At 36.7% G+C, this 19,300-nt stretch overlaps 1 protein-coding gene across 9 annotated transcripts in view; it reads right to left on the reverse strand.

The window, feature by feature from the left end:
- Positions 1-539: 539 nt before the first annotated feature.
- Positions 540-19,300, reverse strand: part of ZMYM4 (zinc finger MYM-type containing 4) — a 164,866-nt gene continuing 146,105 nt past the window's right edge. For all 9 annotated transcript variants that reach the window (XM_061412549.1, XM_061412550.1, XM_061412551.1 and 6 more), the window contains 4 exons: positions 17,720-17,831; positions 16,035-16,283; positions 5,313-5,442; positions 540-4,471 (listed from right to left, as the gene is read on the reverse strand). In XM_061412549.1, coding sequence (XP_061268533.1) covers positions 4,264-4,471; positions 5,313-5,442; positions 16,035-16,283; positions 17,720-17,831 — 699 coding nt within the window. In that variant the 3' untranslated portion in view covers positions 540-4,263. The remainder of the gene's footprint in view (positions 4,472-5,312; positions 5,443-16,034; positions 16,284-17,719; positions 17,832-19,300) is intronic.

Raw genomic sequence — 19,300 nt, forward strand, 5'->3', positions numbered from 1 at the left:
GCTTCCGACCTTCCCGCTCTGTAACGAAGGCTCACAATTATTTTTCAATGATGAAATAAGGTATGATGATGACAGACAGGAGGAATTGGGGGTACTGTTGCTTATTTCAACTCAGAATCACAAGGACTTTTTCTATTTGCATAGAAAATTAAAATTTGAATTTAATAGAAAAACTGGGACTCATTTACATAATTTCATTTTAACTTAAAACTTCTCAGAAAACTTTGTTAAAAAAAATAGGAATGCCACAAGGCAGGTAGGTAAAAACAATCTATGTGGAATCTGAAGGTATATTTGCACAATACCAAGATAACTAGAAAGTCTAAGGAAAATACCACTTAGTCTTACATTCCCAAATTAACTATGTATTCATACTTAAGAATATATTCTTTATTCTAATCTCATGATTTCAAAATGATTCAAGTTGAACTAGGTTAAGCTGCGTAAATCTAAAAAAAAGTCTGCCTAAAATGAAATACAGATCAGGTTGATGCAAACATAACTGCGGTTTCGGACTATGAATTTTAAATCATTGTGAGTAGGATCAAGTACATCTTTAATAATCAAAATAGGAATTACTGCAATCAACACATTTTTGCCAATGAGAAACAAGTTTTATTCCCATCGCGTAAGAATCTGTGCTTCAGGATTCGAAGAACTCCTGGAAGGCATTCTCTGCCCCCTGCTGGTTGTGGGATCATTTCCTCTGTAAAAAGCTGTTGAGATGCTTGGAGAAGTGACGGTTGGCTGGTGAGAGGTCGGGTCAATGTGGCAGATGAGGCAACACTTCACAGCCCAATTCATCCAATTTTTGAAGAATCATCCAACTTTTGAAGTGTCGGTTGTGCAGTGTGCAGTCAGGTGTTGTCATGCAGAACTGGGTCCTTTCTGGTGACCAGTGCTGGCCACAGGCATTGCAGTTTTTGGTGCATCTCTTCGAATTGTTGAGCATGTGTCTCAGATGTAATGGTTTTGATGGGATTCAGAAAGCTACAGTGAATCAGATGGGCAGCAGACCGCCACTGACCCTGACTGTTTTTTGGTTCAAGTTTAGCTTTGGGAAGTGCTTTGTGGCTTCTTCTCGATCCAGCCACTGAGCTGGTTGTTGCCTTGTATAAATCCACTTTTTGTCACATGTCATAATCTGATCAAGAAATGGTTTGTTGTAGTTGTGTAGAATTAAGATGACACTTCAAAATGATGATTTTTTTGATTTGCAGTCAGCCGCAAGATAAGTGAGGTATCCACTTCCCAAGCTTTTTCACTCTTCCAATTTGCTTCAAATGCCAAATGACCATAGAGTGGTCCACGCTGAGTTCTTCGGCAACTTCTTGCGTAGTTGTAAGAGGATCAGCTTCGATGATCCTCTCAATTTGCTGCTGTGAACTTCCCACAGCCAAACACTGCACTCCTCATTGTCAAGGGTCTTGTTTCCTTTGCAAAACTTCTTGAATCACCAGTTCCTGGGCCAAGTGCATTGTTGATGTTGTGAGTTGTCTCTACTGTTTTATGACCCATTTTGAACTCAAATAAGAAAATTACTAGAACTTGCTTTTTGTCTAACATCATCATTTCCCTAATCTAAAATAAACAGCAAGTAATAAGTCATTAGCAAAAGAAATGTGCATTAAAATAATGTATAATATAACCACATTTAAGAATGTGCTCATTAATATCAAACAGCAAAGTTCAACAATGCAAAACCGCAGTTACTTTTGCACCAACCTAATACTTGATACTTCTAGCTTTCAGGGCTTTGAAAAGAGTAATAAATTAAAAACCAGAACAAGTCTTTGATGGGGGAAAAAAAACAATTGAAAAGATTTTGCAATGAAACAATGTTTTCTGGACTGAGTAAAAACCAAATAATTTATTTTCTGAAAACTGATCTTTTTCTTTGTAATATACCATCTGTTGGATCATACCAATAGGGTCAAACAGAAAAAAATATTTAAAATTCTTTCAAGACATAAAGAAAATGAATAATTCACCCATCAAATACAAATATACTATTTTATTCTAAGGGAATATTTCTGTGGTTTCTGCAAGGTGAAAACCCGAAAGTGTTTAAAAAACAAAGAACAACAGATAATTTAATGTTTCTCTTGTTTGATATTTTTTCCTCCCCTGGGGGAAAAAGAACCAATTTTACATTATTTTAATAAAATTTAAAAAAGCAAATAACTGGACACACACATCAACAGCTATGCTTATGAGGAATGACCAATAATGAATCAATATTTTCTTTTACAAATTATTCCAGGATCTGGACAACTCTGTGGACTAACATGCAATTGACATCTTGATACAGTCATTTACCTGGATATTGGCTGTTCTCAATTAAAAGATACAGAATTTTTTCCTCTCTCTAGTGTTTTATAATAGTTTATCTACTATGCCATAAATTTGCATTTCTACAGAAGGGGAAACATTAGTGTTTATATAAACCATAAAATTTCTTAGTGGGGACTATTACACCTGATGTTTCTGGATAGTTTATTGGCAGACTTATCAGACAATCCAATTGTTTTTCCTCCATATCAAACAAGGTCTGGAAGTAAGTTTTCCAGTCAGAAATGACAAACACAGATGGAATTAGTCATACAGAACTGGGGCAGATTTACTTCTTTCACACAGTTCTTGGTAACAAAAACAAGATTTGTTACAGGACAGAACCATAAGTACACAATGTCAAAAGGCCTACTTTAAAATTTTCATTGTATTTAAATTTATTTATTAAAAAACAAAGAAACCACCTGTCACTCCCATCTAAAAAAATGGGACATACAGTAAAGTCTTTCAAGGTTAAAATTTCTAAGAGGCTTTTTAGACTTCTCTCATTTCTATTAAAGGATCAAATTAACCTCACCTAAGGAAATTCTGTGATTGGCCAATATTATAGAAGCTTTGATTCAAAATTTTGTGGGGAAGAAACAGAATGGAGAAGAAGGAAATGGATCCATTTGCCAAACACTCCTATGACTTGATCCTCATCAAACGACTAAAACAGCTAGAGTTTGGAATAATGCTATAAGAGGACCTTGTGGATCTTTGCAAGACTGTCAATGTCTTTGTATACTAACCCCAGAATCCTATTTATTTATTTAAGTGTCTTAGGGTAACAAGGTCATCTTCCAATGCTTTACATAGGAAAATACTAGTTCTTCTTCTACCATAATTCTGATAGCTAAGTAACACTGTGTCTCTGTGGAATCACCCACAGGTTTGCCAGAGAAAGGAGAGACTCTTCTTTTTGAAATGACAAGGGCCTCCAGAAACTGGTGCAAAAGACAAAATAACAGAAATTATTTGGGAAACGGGAAGATAAAACAACAGGAGGAAAGCTGCCATTTGGGGATAAAATAAAAACAAAAGAACCCCCACTTCTGTGCGCCACAGCTCATGCTGTGAGACAGCAGCAATAAAGGCTGACACCCAGAGAAGTGGGCATTTTAGTGGGTTTTCTACAAACATTTCAAAACACCTGGGGTCTAACAAGTGCCACAGATTTTCTGTGTGCATAATTATTTTGCAAGTTTCAGCCCCTTTAACTTAATTTACCCACATCCAGACCCACAGCTGAGAAGGCTAGACCCAGAAAGTGAAGGGGACACATTACTGTATGAACAGCAGTGAAGGCCTTTTCCCCTGATGTGAGGGACCCTATGGCAAAAGCACCAGAGGCTTCTATCCTTCACAGAATTGGCTTGGCAGTGAAAATCAAAATCAAGACCACTTCACTCTCTACCTTTAAAAAAAAAAAAAAGGCTGAGTATTTTTACTGGGTCTTCAAGTCTGGGCCCCACAGTCCTCATCTGATGCCACTCTTAGCTCTGTACTGATTTCTGCCCTGACTCTTACAGAGGGCTTGCCCAAGTAGCCTACTGCAGCCAAGGCTTCACTCCAAAGCTACCTCTCTAAGGTCTAAGGTTACTATGGTAGAATTTTATACAACAGTTTTCCTTAAAAATATTCCACAATTTGTTATTCCCAAACAAAATAAGATTATGCACCACTCAGAGAAATTGGTTAGTCATTCTGAAGATGTCTAAGAGCAATATCACTGCCGGAGAACAAGGTTTCTCAGCTCACATTCTTTCCTTCAGTTGCCATTTGTACATCCACACTGGTTCACGAGCTGTCTGTTCTCCATTACCTCATAATCAAGTCAAGAGGACTTGGGACTTATCATTTTCCAAAGCTGGATGCATTCACAGTTTGGTGCATACCAACACGTATGAAAATAGGAACCCTACTTCCACTTTAATCTGATAACTCAACATCAGAGTCTTCTGATTTGGCTTTGGCAAGTTCTTCGTGTACCTCCCTCACCATGAGAATACGTGTTAACATGGTGTCCAGGGTCCCAGGGTCTATGGGAAATGTGGAGTACCACATGGGGCTATTTGGAACACAGGAGCGCTCAGGCTGAAGGTAAAACACATCGTTCCTCTGCTTCACACTTTCAGAGCTATCACAGGAAAGAAAAGAGAGAAAGAAAACTGGGATCAGAGAGTACAGCACACATGTAATTACTCTTTAAGTATAATGGCTCTCTATCTTTCGTACTATGACTAACATCGTAAACAATGTACCCACAGAGATAAACAAGTTTATAGACATTTATGCTCCAGGAGCAACCTGTAACTGCATATTTTTCCCCCACACTCAGGAATCACACTGGATTCGAAGTAAGTATAATGTTAATAGATGACAAAATGCAAATCCTTCACAAGTATTAGTACTTAAAACTTACCAGGAGCAAAAAAAAATTCAACTCACAAGTGACACTATGGCTGAGACTCATCCTCAGTGCCCAATACCCTGCAATGAATCCCCAGAATACTCCACACAGCTCTGCTGAAGAGCAAACCCAGTCACTGTGTTTCTTTGGGGAAAAAAATTGGCTTTAGTGTGGATCTTGCAACTTTTTAAAATCATAAAGTTTCTGTAAAAAAAAGACCACTCAAAAAATGTCAATTCTTTAAAAACTGTTTTCTCATTTATAGACGTAGCAGTACAGTCTTTCCCCTATTTTTCTATGTAAATAACAAATTCATAGCAGAATAAACAATGACAGTGATTCTTGCTTTTTAAGAGATTTTTGGGGGAAAATGCTCAAGATAAAGCAATTTGTTTCTTGGTTCAAAATCCAGGCAGATATGAAAGTGGGGAAAAAAATGAAACCGTAAGTAAATCTTTGTTTAAAGTCACAGACCAGCTACATTTCTGGGATTTGAGCATCTGAAATCTAAAATATAATAATTACTTTTTGAAGTGTGCTGTATCAAGTTCAGAGGAAAATCACTTACCATTTGGACAGATAAAACTCATAAAGTCGGACTGGGCATCTGAGGGGGTTATCAGTATTCTCTGCCATCTCCACACCCACTGGAACATCATCATCTTCATTTCGTTTCCTCTTGCCAATGGTTAGTTTATCTTGAGACAGAAAATTATAATCAAAGAATTAGAAAAGTCTTTCTTCAAGTCTTAAGACACCCACTTATATGGTTCCCTTTCCCTTCCTTTCACTTACTCGCGTGTTCAACAAGTATTTATTGAGGATCTATGGAAGCACTAGACTAGTGCTGGGTTAATCAAACAAAGTCCCTGTCCTGTAGAATTTATGTTTTTATCCTTACCCAAGTTGGGGCAGCATGACAAAAAGCATGATGCCTGAGAGTAAGTCTCAATTCTGAGCCTGACTTTGTTAGGCAATTTTATTAGGCGTAGGGTTCTTAATCCATAGCAAAATAAAGAGAAAAAAGGGTTCTGCATGTTCTTCTCCTATAGTAGAGATCAAAACAGAAGCTGGCACCTCTTTCTCTGAAAACAGTTCTCCTGTAGGACACCAGTGTCCATTGGGCGTTTGTTTAAGTCTCTTTCATTTGTTATAGTATCATGAGAAGTGAAATCTTTTGTCAGAAAAAGAATTCTCAGTAAAGCTGACCATTTGATAAGGAAAGAGCAATCCCTTTTTCACCAGCAGAGTTGTGCAGAGGCCAAGGGTTATCAGAAAGAAGCCAGGGTAAAGACATGGAAAGCAGGCTGTTTCCTTCCCATTTTCTCCATTCAAACTTCAAGAGAACATTAGGTGGATCTGGAAACCCGAAGGAAAAAAGGTTTTCTTCTTTTCTCATATCTGCTTTTAACAACTGATCCAAAAATTTCCCCAGCTTCCCGTATTAGTTCTGAATTAGGCATATGTCATCCAGTTTTCCACTTAGAGACTATCTAAATAGAAAATATGCTAGCTGCTCATTCATAAAAGAAGCTAAATTTACTACCAATCTGGTCAAGCACCTAATCAGAAAACAGGGAAATGTTGTCCCATTGTCTCTACCTCCTTGAATTAATATAAATTTTTAAAGTTATCTATTTTTATGTATTTGGCAGAACCAGGTCTTAGTTGCAACATGTGGAATCTTTAGCTGTGGCACGTGAACTCTTTAGCCATGGCACGTGAGATCTAGTTCCCCAACCAGGGATCACATCTGCAACCCCTGCGTTGGGAGCGTGGATTCTTAGGTACTGGGCCACAAGGGAAGTCGCTGAATTAATATCCATTAAGAGCATAAAGTGGGCTATATATAAACAAAACATACGAGGGTATGAATGCATGGTGGAAAAAGCAAGATAATCTTAGTATTTTCTAAAGTAAACGAGCAACTGAGAAAAAAGTAAATACAAGATGAACATCACAATTATTCTTTACAGATTCTAGTTTCAGTAATTTAAAATTCTTACATTCAAAATATATACTTCACTCTTATCTCAAGGAAATAACAGCTTGGTTTTGGGAATTTCAGAACTTGCAATTCTGTTCAAAATAATTTCTAGTTCTATAATAACAACATTAATTTTTAAATATTAATAACAAATTATTAACAGATTTTTTAGAATGCAAGATCATAAACCTTCTAATAAAACAGTCACTGCTGATATTTTTCTACTGTGTATGACGGCAGTATACTCTAGGACAGGTTTAATTTCCCTCAGAATTTTACAGCGTTAACATATTATTGACTAGAGACGTATCAACACATTTTTAGAGAGTGGTACAATTAACATCACCAGGTGAAGCTGTTAAGAGTTTAAAACTGACCAAGGATTCATTATGTAACTTAGGATTGTTATCATTCACGTTTTGCTCCATTAGGTTTTTGTACCAGCCTTGTGTATATTAACATAACATTTTCAAAACTGACACATTGAAAATTTTTGAGTAAAGAAGAATTTTTTGGTGAATTTTATACAGGTACTTTCTCTGATTTTCCAAGTGACATATATACTAGTGTCTTGGAAGATGATAGTTCTTCAAAATATAGTTCTGATTCAAACAATGCGAATATTAGGAAAAAAATAAGACAAAAGGCCGTAGTGATTGATTCTGATACATACAGGGAAACTCATGGTGCTAGAGAATGTACCTCTGCTTCTACAGAAGAGAGGACTAAAGACAACATTTCAAGAAAATTAGAAGACTTCACAGGTGTGTCAAGTCTAACTACTGAATCAAGAACCCACAAAGCGTTAGTGAAATAACAGAATTAATACCTGGCTGGTCAAAATAAAAACCACCAGCCACAGGTGTTAGTTTCTACAAAAATCCTGTGGTCAATAATGAGTTAACTAAAACGGAGTACTCTGGTCAAAAACCCCGAAACTTTTAGAAACACTAGATTTAAAAGTTATGCAAGTTCCTTTTAACTAGTAATTGACCCATCTGTTGCCTCTAAATCAATGATCCCCAATCTTGGCTGTATATTTCAATTTCTTGCAAAGTTTTAAACTGAAGATTATCTGGGTTACATCCCTAATGAATTAAATTAGAATGTCTAATTTAAATGACAATAAAAGAGGACTTTTAAGTGATTAATACTCTGTACTGAAGCGGGCATGAGTTTGAATCCTGGTCAGGGAACTAAGATCCCACAAGCCATGCAACATGGCAACCACTCCCCTCCACCAAAATAGCCCACCAATAAAAGCATACTGAAGCAACTGATTCTTCTAATTTTAAGTCAAGCCTTTAATATGACCCTAACAATAGAGAAAGCATTTAAATGTTAAACTAAAGCTATACTCTTCCATGTCTAGAATTTGCAATTCCTCTTCTCTAATAAGTGTCTATCTGAATACTAATAAGATTTCAAATAGAAATCTTACAAGGAGGGGACAAGATGCAAGAGTAGGAAGATCCTGGGCTCATCTCTTTCCATGAACACACCAAAACTACAACTATACACAGAGCAGCTATCCTTGAGAAAGACCTGAAGACCAGCACAAAAGATTTTCCTCAACTAAAGATAAAAAGAAAATCACCATTAAGATGGGTAAGAGAGGCAGAAATGGTATCTGGCCAGGACCCACAGGCAGAGAGGACATCACAGCTGCAGAGGTCCTCCTGAGGAGCAAAGTGTCCAAAATCTGCTTCGAGCTCCCCAGCCGAGGGGGAATCAGCACCAGAGAGATAAGCCAACAAACCCCCATAACACCTGGATTTGAAAACCAGTGGGACTTACATCCAGAGGTCTGTAGGAAACTAAAACTTAAAGAGCACATGCAAAAACTCTCTTGCCCCAAGTCCCAGAGGCAGCAGTTTGAAGAGGACCTGGGTCATATGTGAAGGAGAGTCACTGACTGATTTTAGGGTGTGTGCAGCAGAGCCAGGGACTTTTATAATTTTCTCTGGTTCTGTAGCCACTGAGGAACTACGTCTACTTGGTCCAGGGCTGGTGGGTGCCAGTTTGACTCTCCCCATCTCATCCCAGGCTCACCTGTAGATCCATCCAAGCTGACGCTCCTCCAAAGCTATACTACTACACCTAGCAAATGGCTCTGGCCAGCACTAGAGCCCCTCCAAAGCAGCTCCACCCTAGGAGATGGCCTTGCAAACCATACTGCCTTCAACGGTCACAACTCACCATTATAGCCAGCTTTGTCAGGGTCCAGTCCTGCACACCAGTAAACCTACAGCCATCATGGCCTAACCACAGAGAAGGGTGCATGCAGCCCTTTTACATAAAGTCACCCTTTAAAGGCTGGCAGATGTGGCTGATCTATCTAGTACATAGAAACAAACGCAGAGAGCTAGGAATATTGAAGAGACAAAGGAATTTTTCCAAATAAAATAGGCAAAAACTAAGGATTCCCAAAGAAGGCAGGAAAGAAACAAAATCTATTTGAAGAAAAAACTGGCTGAAAACTTCACTAACTTGAAAAAGTATAAAGTCATCCAATTCCAGGAAATGGAGAGTCCCAAACAAGATGAATGCAAAGAAACCTACACTGAGGCACATTATAACTAAAATGTCAAAAGTTAAAGATAGAGAATATTTAAAGCAGCAAGGAGAAGAAAGGGGTGACAGAGGACGAGATGGCTGGATGGCATCACTGACTCAATGGATGTGAGTTCGAGCAAGCTCTGGGAGATGGTGAAGGACACGGAAGCCTGGTGTGCTGCAGTCCACAGGGTTGCAAAGAGTCAGACATGACTGAGCAAAAGAGAGAAATAACTAGTTACATACAGAGGAGCCCCCACAAGACCATCAGCTGACTTTTCAGCAGAAACTTTAAAGCCAGAAGGCAGTGGCATGAGGTATTCAAAATGGTTAAAGGAAAAAATTTACAACTGAGAATACTCTGTCAAGATTATCATTCAGAACTAAAGGTGAAATAAAGTTTCCCAAACAAGCAGAAGTTAAAGAGTTTATCATTACAAAACTGACCCTACAACAAATGTTCAAGGGACTTCTTTGAACACAAAAAGAAGGCCATTACTTGAAATATGAAAATTATGGAAGAAAAAAACTCAATGTAAAGGCAAGCACATACTAAAGGTAGTGACTCAACCATCTATGCAGCTAGTATGAAGATTATAAAAGTAGTAAGATCAAATAATCTATAACTATTAAAGAAAATACAACATTAAAAAAATAAAATTTGTCAAAACATAAAAGATGGGGTGGGGTGGTGAGAGTAAAAATGTAGTGCTTTTAGAACACACACAAACTTAAGCAACCATCAACTGAAAATAGACTGCTATATACATAAGTTGTTATATAAGAGCCTCATGATAACCACTAACCAAAACCAAATAACAGATACACACACGAAAAAGAAAAAAGAATACAAACAAAACTAAAAAGTAATCAAACTGCAAGGGAAGAGAGCAAGAAGAAAAGAAACAGATGTGAACAATACAATCATAAAAATTTTTTAAATGGTAATAAATACATTTTTGTTGTTCAGTCATTAAGTTGTGTTGGACTCTGTGACCCTGTGGACTGCAGCATGCCAGGCTTCCCTGTCCTGTACATAGCAATAACTACTTTACATGTAAATCAACTAAATGCTGCAATCTAAAGACACAGGGTGCCTGAATGGATACCAAAATAAGATCCATATATATGCTGCATATCAGAGACTCACTTCAGACCTAAAGACACACAGACTGAAAGCAAGGGAAAAGAAAAAGATATCCCATGGAAACGGAAACAGAAAGCTGGGGTAGCAGTACTTTACATTAGACTAAAAAGACTTTAAAACAAAGATGGAAGAAGGACACTGCATAACGATAAAGGCAACTTTTCAACAATAATACAAAACATTTGTATGTATGTATGCATCCTACACAGGAGTACCTAAATACAATAATAAGCAAATATTAACAGACACAAAAGGAGGTAGTGACAATAATACCACAACAGCAGGGGGACTCTAACATCCTATTTATATCAATGGACACATCAATAAGGAAACACGGGCCTTAAAGGACACATTTGACCAGATGAACTTAATAAACAGTATGTTCCATCCCCAAACAAAATAATATTCAAGTACACATGGAACATTCTCCAGATACATCACATCAGACCACAGAACAAATCTCAATAAGTTTGTTGTATTCAGTTGCCAAGTCATGTCTGACTCTATGACCTTATGGACTGCAGCAAACCAGGCTTCCCTGTCCTTCACTATCTCCCGGAGTTTGCTCAAACTCATGTCCTCTGAGTCAGTGATGCCATCCAACCATCTCATCCTCTGTCACCCCAAAGCTGAAATCATACTAAGCATCTTTCCCGACCATAATGCTATCACACTGGACAGCAACTAAAAGGAAAACACTGGAAAAAACAAATATGTGGAGTCCAAACAACATGCTAGTGAACAATCAATGGATCACTGAAGAAATCAACGAGGAAATTAAAAAAAAAACACGTACTTTGAGACAAAAATCTATCAGCTGCAGCAAAAACAGTTCTAAGAGGGACGTTTATAGTGATATAGGTCTACCATAGGAAACAAAAAACTCAAATAATCTAACTTTATACCTAAAGGAACTAGAAAAAGAACAGCCGAAAACCAGTTAGTAAAGGAAGTAATAATAAAGATCAAAAGTGAAAATACATAAAATAGAAACAAAAAAATAGAAGAGAACCTGTTCTTTGAAAAGATGAATAAAACTAACCAGATTCATCAAAAACAAAAAGAGAGGGCTCAAATAAATAAAATGAAAATTCAAACAGAAGTTACAATTGACACCACAGAAACACAATGGATCACAAGAGATTACCGTGAACAGTAATTAGACAAATTAGACAACAAATTAGACAACCTAGGGGAAAAAATGGATAAATTCTTAGAAACATACTATCTGACTAAATCAGGCAAGAAATAGAAAACATGAACAGACCAATCACCAATAATAAAACTGAATCAATAATCATAAAACTCTCAAAAAACAAAACCTGGAGCCAGATGGCTTCACAGATGAGTTTACCAAACATTTAGGTAAGAGTTAATACCTATCCTTCTCAAACTATTCCAAAACAGGAGAGGAAGTAACTCTTGCAAACTCATTCTACATGGCCAGCAGAACCCTGATACCAAAACCAAAGACACCAGAAAAAGAAATAAAATGACACGCCAATATCACTGATCCTCAACAAGATATGAGCAAACTGAATTCAACCATACATTAAAAGGATCATATGCCATGAACAAATGGGATTTATCCCAGGGATACAAGAATGATTCAATATTCACAAATCAACATAATACACCACATTAAGAAAATGAAGGATAAAAAGCATAAGGTAATCTCAGCAGATGCAGAAAAAGCTTTTGAAAAAAATTCAACATCCATTTCTGATAAAAACTCAACAAAGCAGCTACAGACGGAAGATACCCACACAATAAATGTGATATATGATAAACTCACAACTAACATTATACCCAATGGTGAAAAGCTGAATAAATTTTCTCTAAGTTGGAGAATAAGACAAGATGGTCACTCCTGACCGTTTTATTCAACATAGTATTGGATGAAATCCTAGCCATGGCAATCCTACAAAGACCGAGGCAATCTACAAAGTCCTAAGCAATCAAACAAGAAAAGGAAATTTTTAAAAATCAAGAACTTTGCTGGCGGTCCAGTGGCTAAGATTCCATGCTCCCAATGCAGGGGACCCAGGTTCAATCTTTTGTCAGGGAATTAGATGCCACATTTGCAACAATTAAAGATTCTGTATGCCACAATGAAGATCGAAGATGCCAGGTGCCACAACTAAGACCTGGAGGAGCCAAATAAATAAAATAAATATTTTTAAAATAATACTAAAAGACACATCACAGGTTACAAAAAATATTTTTAAAAATTCAAACTGGAAAAGAAGAAGTAAAACCATCACTACCTGCAGATATACTATATATAGAAAATTCTAAAGACACTACCAAAAAATTGTAAGAATAAATCAATTCTAGTAAATACATTTTACAGGATACAAAACATGTAGAAATATTTCAGATTTCTATACACTCATAACAATCTATCAGAAACAGAAATTAAGAAAACAATCCCATTTACAACTACATCGAAAATAATAAAATACCTAGGAAGAAATTTAACCAAAGAGGTGAAAGACCTGTACTCTAAAAACTATAAAAAGATACAAATAAATTGGAAGATACACCATGCTCATAGACTGAAAGAACAGTGTTAAAATGTCTATTCCAAAATAACTGACAGATTCAATGCAATCCCTAACAAAATACTGGTTTTTCAAAAGGCAGAGGAACCAGCGATCAAATTGCCAACATCTGCTCAATCATCAAAAACGGAAGACAGTTCCAGAAAAACATCTATTTCTGCTTTACTGAATATGCCAAAGCCTTTGACTGTGTGGATCACAATAAACTGTGGAAAATTCTGAAAGAGATGGAAATACCAGACCACTTGACCTGCCTCTTGAGAAACTTGTATGCAGGTCAGGAAGCAACAGTTAGAACTGGACATGAAACAACAGACTGGTTCCAAATAGGAAAAGGAGTACGTCAAGGCTGTATATTATCACCCTGCTTATTTAACTTATATGCAGAGTACATCATGAGAAACGCTGGGCTGGAAGAAGCACAAGCTGGAACCAAGATTTCCGGGAGAAATACCAATAACCTCAGATATGCAGATGACACCACCCTTATGGCAGAAAGTGAAGAGGAACTAAAAAGCCTCTTGATGAAAGTCAAAGAAGAGAGTGAAAAAGTTGGCTTAAAGCTCAACATTCAGAAAACGAAGATCATGGCATCTGGTCCCATCACTTCATGGGAAATAGATGGGGCAACAGTGAAAACAGTATCAGACTTTATTTTTTTGGGCTCCAAAATCACTGCAGATGGTGACTGCAGCCATCAAATTAAAAGACACTTACTCCTTGGAAGGAAAGTTATGACCAACCTAGATAGCATATTGAAAAGCAGAGACACTACTTTGCCAACAAAGGTCCGTCTAGTCAAGGCTATGGTTTTTCCAGTGGTTATGTATGGACGTGAGGGTTGGACTGTGAAGAAAGCTGAGCGCTGAAGAATTGATGCTTTTGAACTGTGGTGTTGGAGAAGACTCTTGAGAGTCCCTTGGACTGCATGGAGATCCAACCAGTCCATTTTAAAGGAGATCAGTCCTGGGTGTTCTTTGGAAGGACTGATGCTAAAGCTGAAACTCCAATACTTTGGCCACCTCACGTGCAGAGTTGACTCACTGGAAAAAGACACTGATGCTGGGAGGGATTTGGGGGCAGGAGGAGAAGGGGACAACAAAGGATGAGATGGCTGAATGGCATCACCGACTCAATGGACATGAGTTTGAGTGAACCCCAGGAGTTGGTGATGGACAGGGAGGCCTGGCGTGTTGCAATTCATGGGGTTGCAAAGAGTCGGACATGACTGAGTGACTGAACTGAACAAAATACCATTTGCATTTTTCACAAAGATAGAGCAAGTAATTCTAAAATTTATATGAACTCACAAAATACCACAAATGGCCAAAGGTATCTTGAATAAGTACAAAGCTGGAGGTTCACACTTCCTGACTTCAAACTACCATTGTTTCTTAAAAACACAAGTTTGAACTATATGGATCTACTCATACATGGATTTTTTTCAATAAATACACACAATACATGGCTTTTGAATCTGCAGACATGAAATGGTAAATGAGGAGGGCTGACTGTAAAGTTATATGCAGATTTTCAACTGGCTGGCTTAAGCTTCAACTGTATACCCAAAGCCACAATGATCATAACAGTATGGTAGTGGTGTGAAGACAGAGACACAAATCAGTGGGACAGAACAGATAGACCAGACATAAACCAATCCTTTGACGATCAATGTATGACAAAGAAAGCAAGAACACACAATGGGCAAAGACAGACTCTAAAACAAATGGACTGGGAAAACTGGACAGCTACGCGGAAAAGAATGGAAGTGCACCACTTTTTCACACCATGTACAAAATTAAACTCAAAATGGATTAAAGACTTACATGTAAGACCTGAAACCATAAGACTCCTAGAGGAAAACACCGGCAGGAAACTCTGACATTGGTGTTAATAATATTTTTTTGGCGCTGTCTCATTAGGTGAAGACAACATGGCGCTGTCTCATCAGGTGAAGACAACAAAGCAAAAATAAACAACTGGGGCCAAATCAAACTTAAAAGATTCTGCATGGCAAAGGAAATGCCACAAAATGAAAAGGCAGCTTACTGAATGGGTAAGGATATTTGCAAAGTATACATCTGGAAAGGGGTTAACACACAAATCATACAAAAACTCAGAAAACTCAATATAAAAAATGCAATTAAAAAATGGGCAGAGGATCTAAATAGACATTTTTCCAAAAGGGACATACAAGCTGCCAACAGACAAATGGAAAGATGCTCCACATGACTAGTCATCAGGAAAATGCAAGTCAAAACCCACAACAAGATATCATCTCATATCTACCAGAACGACTATCATGAAAGGGACAAGGGAGCCCTGTGCACTGCTGGTCAGAGTGTGCACTGGTGCAGCCCCTGTGGAAAACAGCACACAGTGTCCTCAAAAACCGAAAACAGAGCTACCATATGGTCCAGCAATTCTGCTTCTGGGTATTTTTTACCCAAAGGAAACAAAAACACTAATTCAAAAAGATATAAATGCACCCCTATGTCCAATACAGCATTACTGACAATAGCCAAAATATGGATGTGTCCATCAATAGAAGGATTAATTCATTCAGCTATAAAAAAGAATATAATCTTGCCATTTGTGAAAAGACAGAGTGTGCTATGCTAAGTGAAAAAAGTCAGTGAGAAAAAGAAAACTACCATATGATTTTATCTGTATGTATAATCTAAAAAAATTAACTAACAGACAAAACAGAAATAGACTCACAGCTACAGAGAACAAATTGGTGGATGCCAAAGGCAAGAGGGGTGGGGGTAATTAGGTGAAGGGTATTAAGAGGTATGAGATTCCAGTTATAAAATAAATAAGTCATGAGGAGGTAATATGCAGCATACAGAATACAGCCAATACTACTGTAATAACTTTGTATGGTGACAGATGGTTACTAGACTTATAGTGGTGATCATTTCATAACGTATTTAAATGTCAAGTCATTATGTTACACACCTGAAACGAACATAATATTGTACATCAACTATATTTCAATTAAAAAAGAAAGAAATCTTGAAAACTCCGCCACACCTGGTTCCGACTCTTGTTTCTGTGAAGGTGGGAAGAACCTCAGATATGTCATCTTGGTGCTGTACTTCAGCGTCCTCGTCCGCCTCATCACATGCGCAAAAGAAAGCTGCAAGTGCTCAGTAACATTCCGTAGTTGAAAGTATTTGGTATTGAAGAAAAGGAGGGTGTTCAAGAGGACGATTGGTGAGTAAGCGCCCAGCTGTTTGCACTCCCACAAATGCTCTTCTTCAATGCGAGAGAACATGTAACCTGAACAGAACAGGGGAAAAGAAACAGCACTAAGCTCCTGCTAAAAGGGACTACGTAATTTCTTTAATTCTCAGACAGGAGGATACTAAGGAGAACACTGATTGCTCCTCTTTGTCCCTCTTCCTCATACATAAAAATAGAAAAAGCACTGCAAAGAAAAGGGCAGATGATTCCAGTGAAACAAACATAGTGAGCACTCCCCTAAAACAGTTTTAATCTATTGTTATTTTAGACCAGGGCATGGTAAATTTTTCCTGTGAAGAGCCAGATGATAAGTATATTAAGCATTGTGGGCCATAAGGGCTCTGAACAACTTTGTTGTTGTAAAAGATAAGGAAGTATAGACAATACAGAAACAAATAGGTATGGCCATTTATAAATTTTATTTATAGAAACAAATTTGATTCTCATGCAATTTTCCCATGTCACAAAATATAATTTAATTTCCCCCATTTAGAAATGTAAAAAAATATTTTTAGCTGATAAACTATATAGAAACAGGCAAGAGGCCAGATCCAACCATGAGGTGCAGTTAGCAGACTCTTGTTTGAGATCATTATGCTTACTGTTAACTGCTTCAGTTTTATTTGGCTAACAACATTAGAAAGCAGCTCCTATTTAAAACTTATATTAAGAGAAATTACTTCACAATAGTCTATCTGTATTTTTCCTGAAAAGCACAGGTCAGAAGAATTAAAATTAGTATACTTTTAAACACAGCTTCCTCATGATATCCGTTAAACTCAGGTCTTTCCTAATGTTCTCTCCCCAATCCTCTTTGTTACCACCTCTCATTCTATTCTTGGGAGACTGCCCACGAATACATTATTTGTTACTTCCAAATACAGGTTCTTAGCTCCTCCTTTAAAAGCTAAATGCATCATGCCACTGTATTCCTGTTAATGCTTCATAGGTTCTCTGTAGCCCAAAAGAAGGGGACCACATTTCTGGGCATTACATTCAACCTCTCCATTCACAGGCAAGGAGCATGAGAGCAGGAGTGAATTAGGGGCTTGTCCAAAGACATATGGTCATAGACAATTCAAGGATGAAGACAACTCTCTTAACAACAAGTTCAGGGTACTTTTTTCAAAATACTGAAGAAGATCCACTGCTAACAGAGTCTAAAAGTAGTATATGTGGCAGCTACTGGTATAGTGTACAACTTTACCAATACTACCATATCAAAAATGGTTTCTAAAAAGTAAATGTAGCCTTTAGTTATTTTTTTATATCGAGTAGTCATTATCTCTTCATGTACTATATGCAAGATATAGTTTTATTAAGTAACTGATAATAAACCAAAGATTTTCTCCTCAAAAGTCCAAATATAAGTCAAGACAAATATAAAATGAACAATTTACAAAAGATAAGCATAAAAATTAAGCAATTTAAGAAGGCATATCATGAAAAGAATCAAAATATAATCATCCTACCATTAGGAAGTATTGTAGGTTCCCATATTTTCAAGAGTTTGGTAAGTTCAATCATAAATCTGGAATAGGGCTCAGTAAAAATGTTATCTATTCTACCATTTTCAAACAGGTACTACAAGAGAAAAAATGGAAACATATATGTTGATACAAAGAAAACATAAAATGTAAAAAATATATGTTTAGGAATATAGTTTACCCTTAGTTTCTGTCCTTACAATACTGAGAAATATTTTAAGGATACAGTCAAAACAGAAGAATTCAAGCTAAAGATCCTTTGCACATGAATTAACATTATCTTGACCACTGAGCTTGTAAGGTAAAGTTTTACATTTCCTTTTAAAAACAATTATTTAAAATAATAATAATAAATCAGTACCTTTCAGTCACTTAATAAAACTGATATACTAAACACTGTTCTTAATTCATATTTCTCAAATCATTTTTTAATTCTCAGCATCTGAGATGTACTCTTAGAAGTTTGTTTGCTTTTGAATCTAGTTATAAGATCATTTCCTGAAAATAATACAGTTAGCTAGTGTCAGGTGACCCGAGAGTACTGAAACTGTAAAACTATTTATTTGGAGGCTTCTAACCACAGCTCTCAACTCTCTGCCCCACAAGCCAGCCTTCACAAAGTTCAAGTCTAATTATAGGACATAAAATTATGCTAATTATAACCATCAAGAATCATTTCAGAGAGGAAACAAGCAATAGCTTGAGTAAATTACTATTAACTATTTTGAGGGTGCAGGTGAGGTCAGATGAAATCACTCAGAGAAATAAAATCAGTAGAATATGAGAACACAAAGTAGCATAATTATAACCTAAAAATCTTGGTGTCTTAAAGATCTAGTATTTTAAACATTTATCTATGGCTATGTTGGTTTCCTGCTTTCTTGATCTATGTATGACTTGCTGTAAATTTTTATTTCCACTTGAGTATTATTCTGGCTAATAAAGATTATATACCATTTCAATGTACACTTTTACAGGTCTCTTTAAAGGCAATTTATGATCATATTGCCAGATTACAGTTTTGTTGTTGAAAAGTATTCATTTCCTTTTTATTTTAATAAAGTTATTTTTACAACTTAAAAATATTATATCTCATTATGAAAAGAGTTTAAAATATAGAAAAGGTGGAAGAAAAGTACGTTCAGACTTATTACTCAAAAGCAACTGCTATCAACAATCAACTATCAATCTTTAAAAAATTTTTCTTTATGAATATATAGAGTTGAGTTTTTATACAGTAACTCAAATATAAGTACATATAAAATACATGGGTTAAAAAAAAAAATCACTGGACTTCGCTGGTGGTCCAATGGCTAAGATTCCATGGTCCTAATGCATGGGGCTCGGGTTCAATCTCTGGTCAGGGAATTATTTAGATCCTACATACTGCAACTAAGAGTTCCCATGCCTCAACTAAGACTGAGAGCAACCAAATAAATATATCAATAAAATAAAAAGAAATATTAAAAAAAAATCACTTCTCCCTTAGATCAGGAACAAGATAAAAATGCCACTTCTATTCAACACTGGATAGGAAATCCTAGCCAGAGTAACCAGACAAGAAAA

Source organism: Bos javanicus, chromosome 3 (genome assembly GCF_032452875.1).
Source record: "Bos javanicus breed banteng chromosome 3, ARS-OSU_banteng_1.0, whole genome shotgun sequence".
Lineage (NCBI taxonomy): Eukaryota > Metazoa > Chordata > Mammalia > Artiodactyla > Bovidae > Bos > Bos javanicus.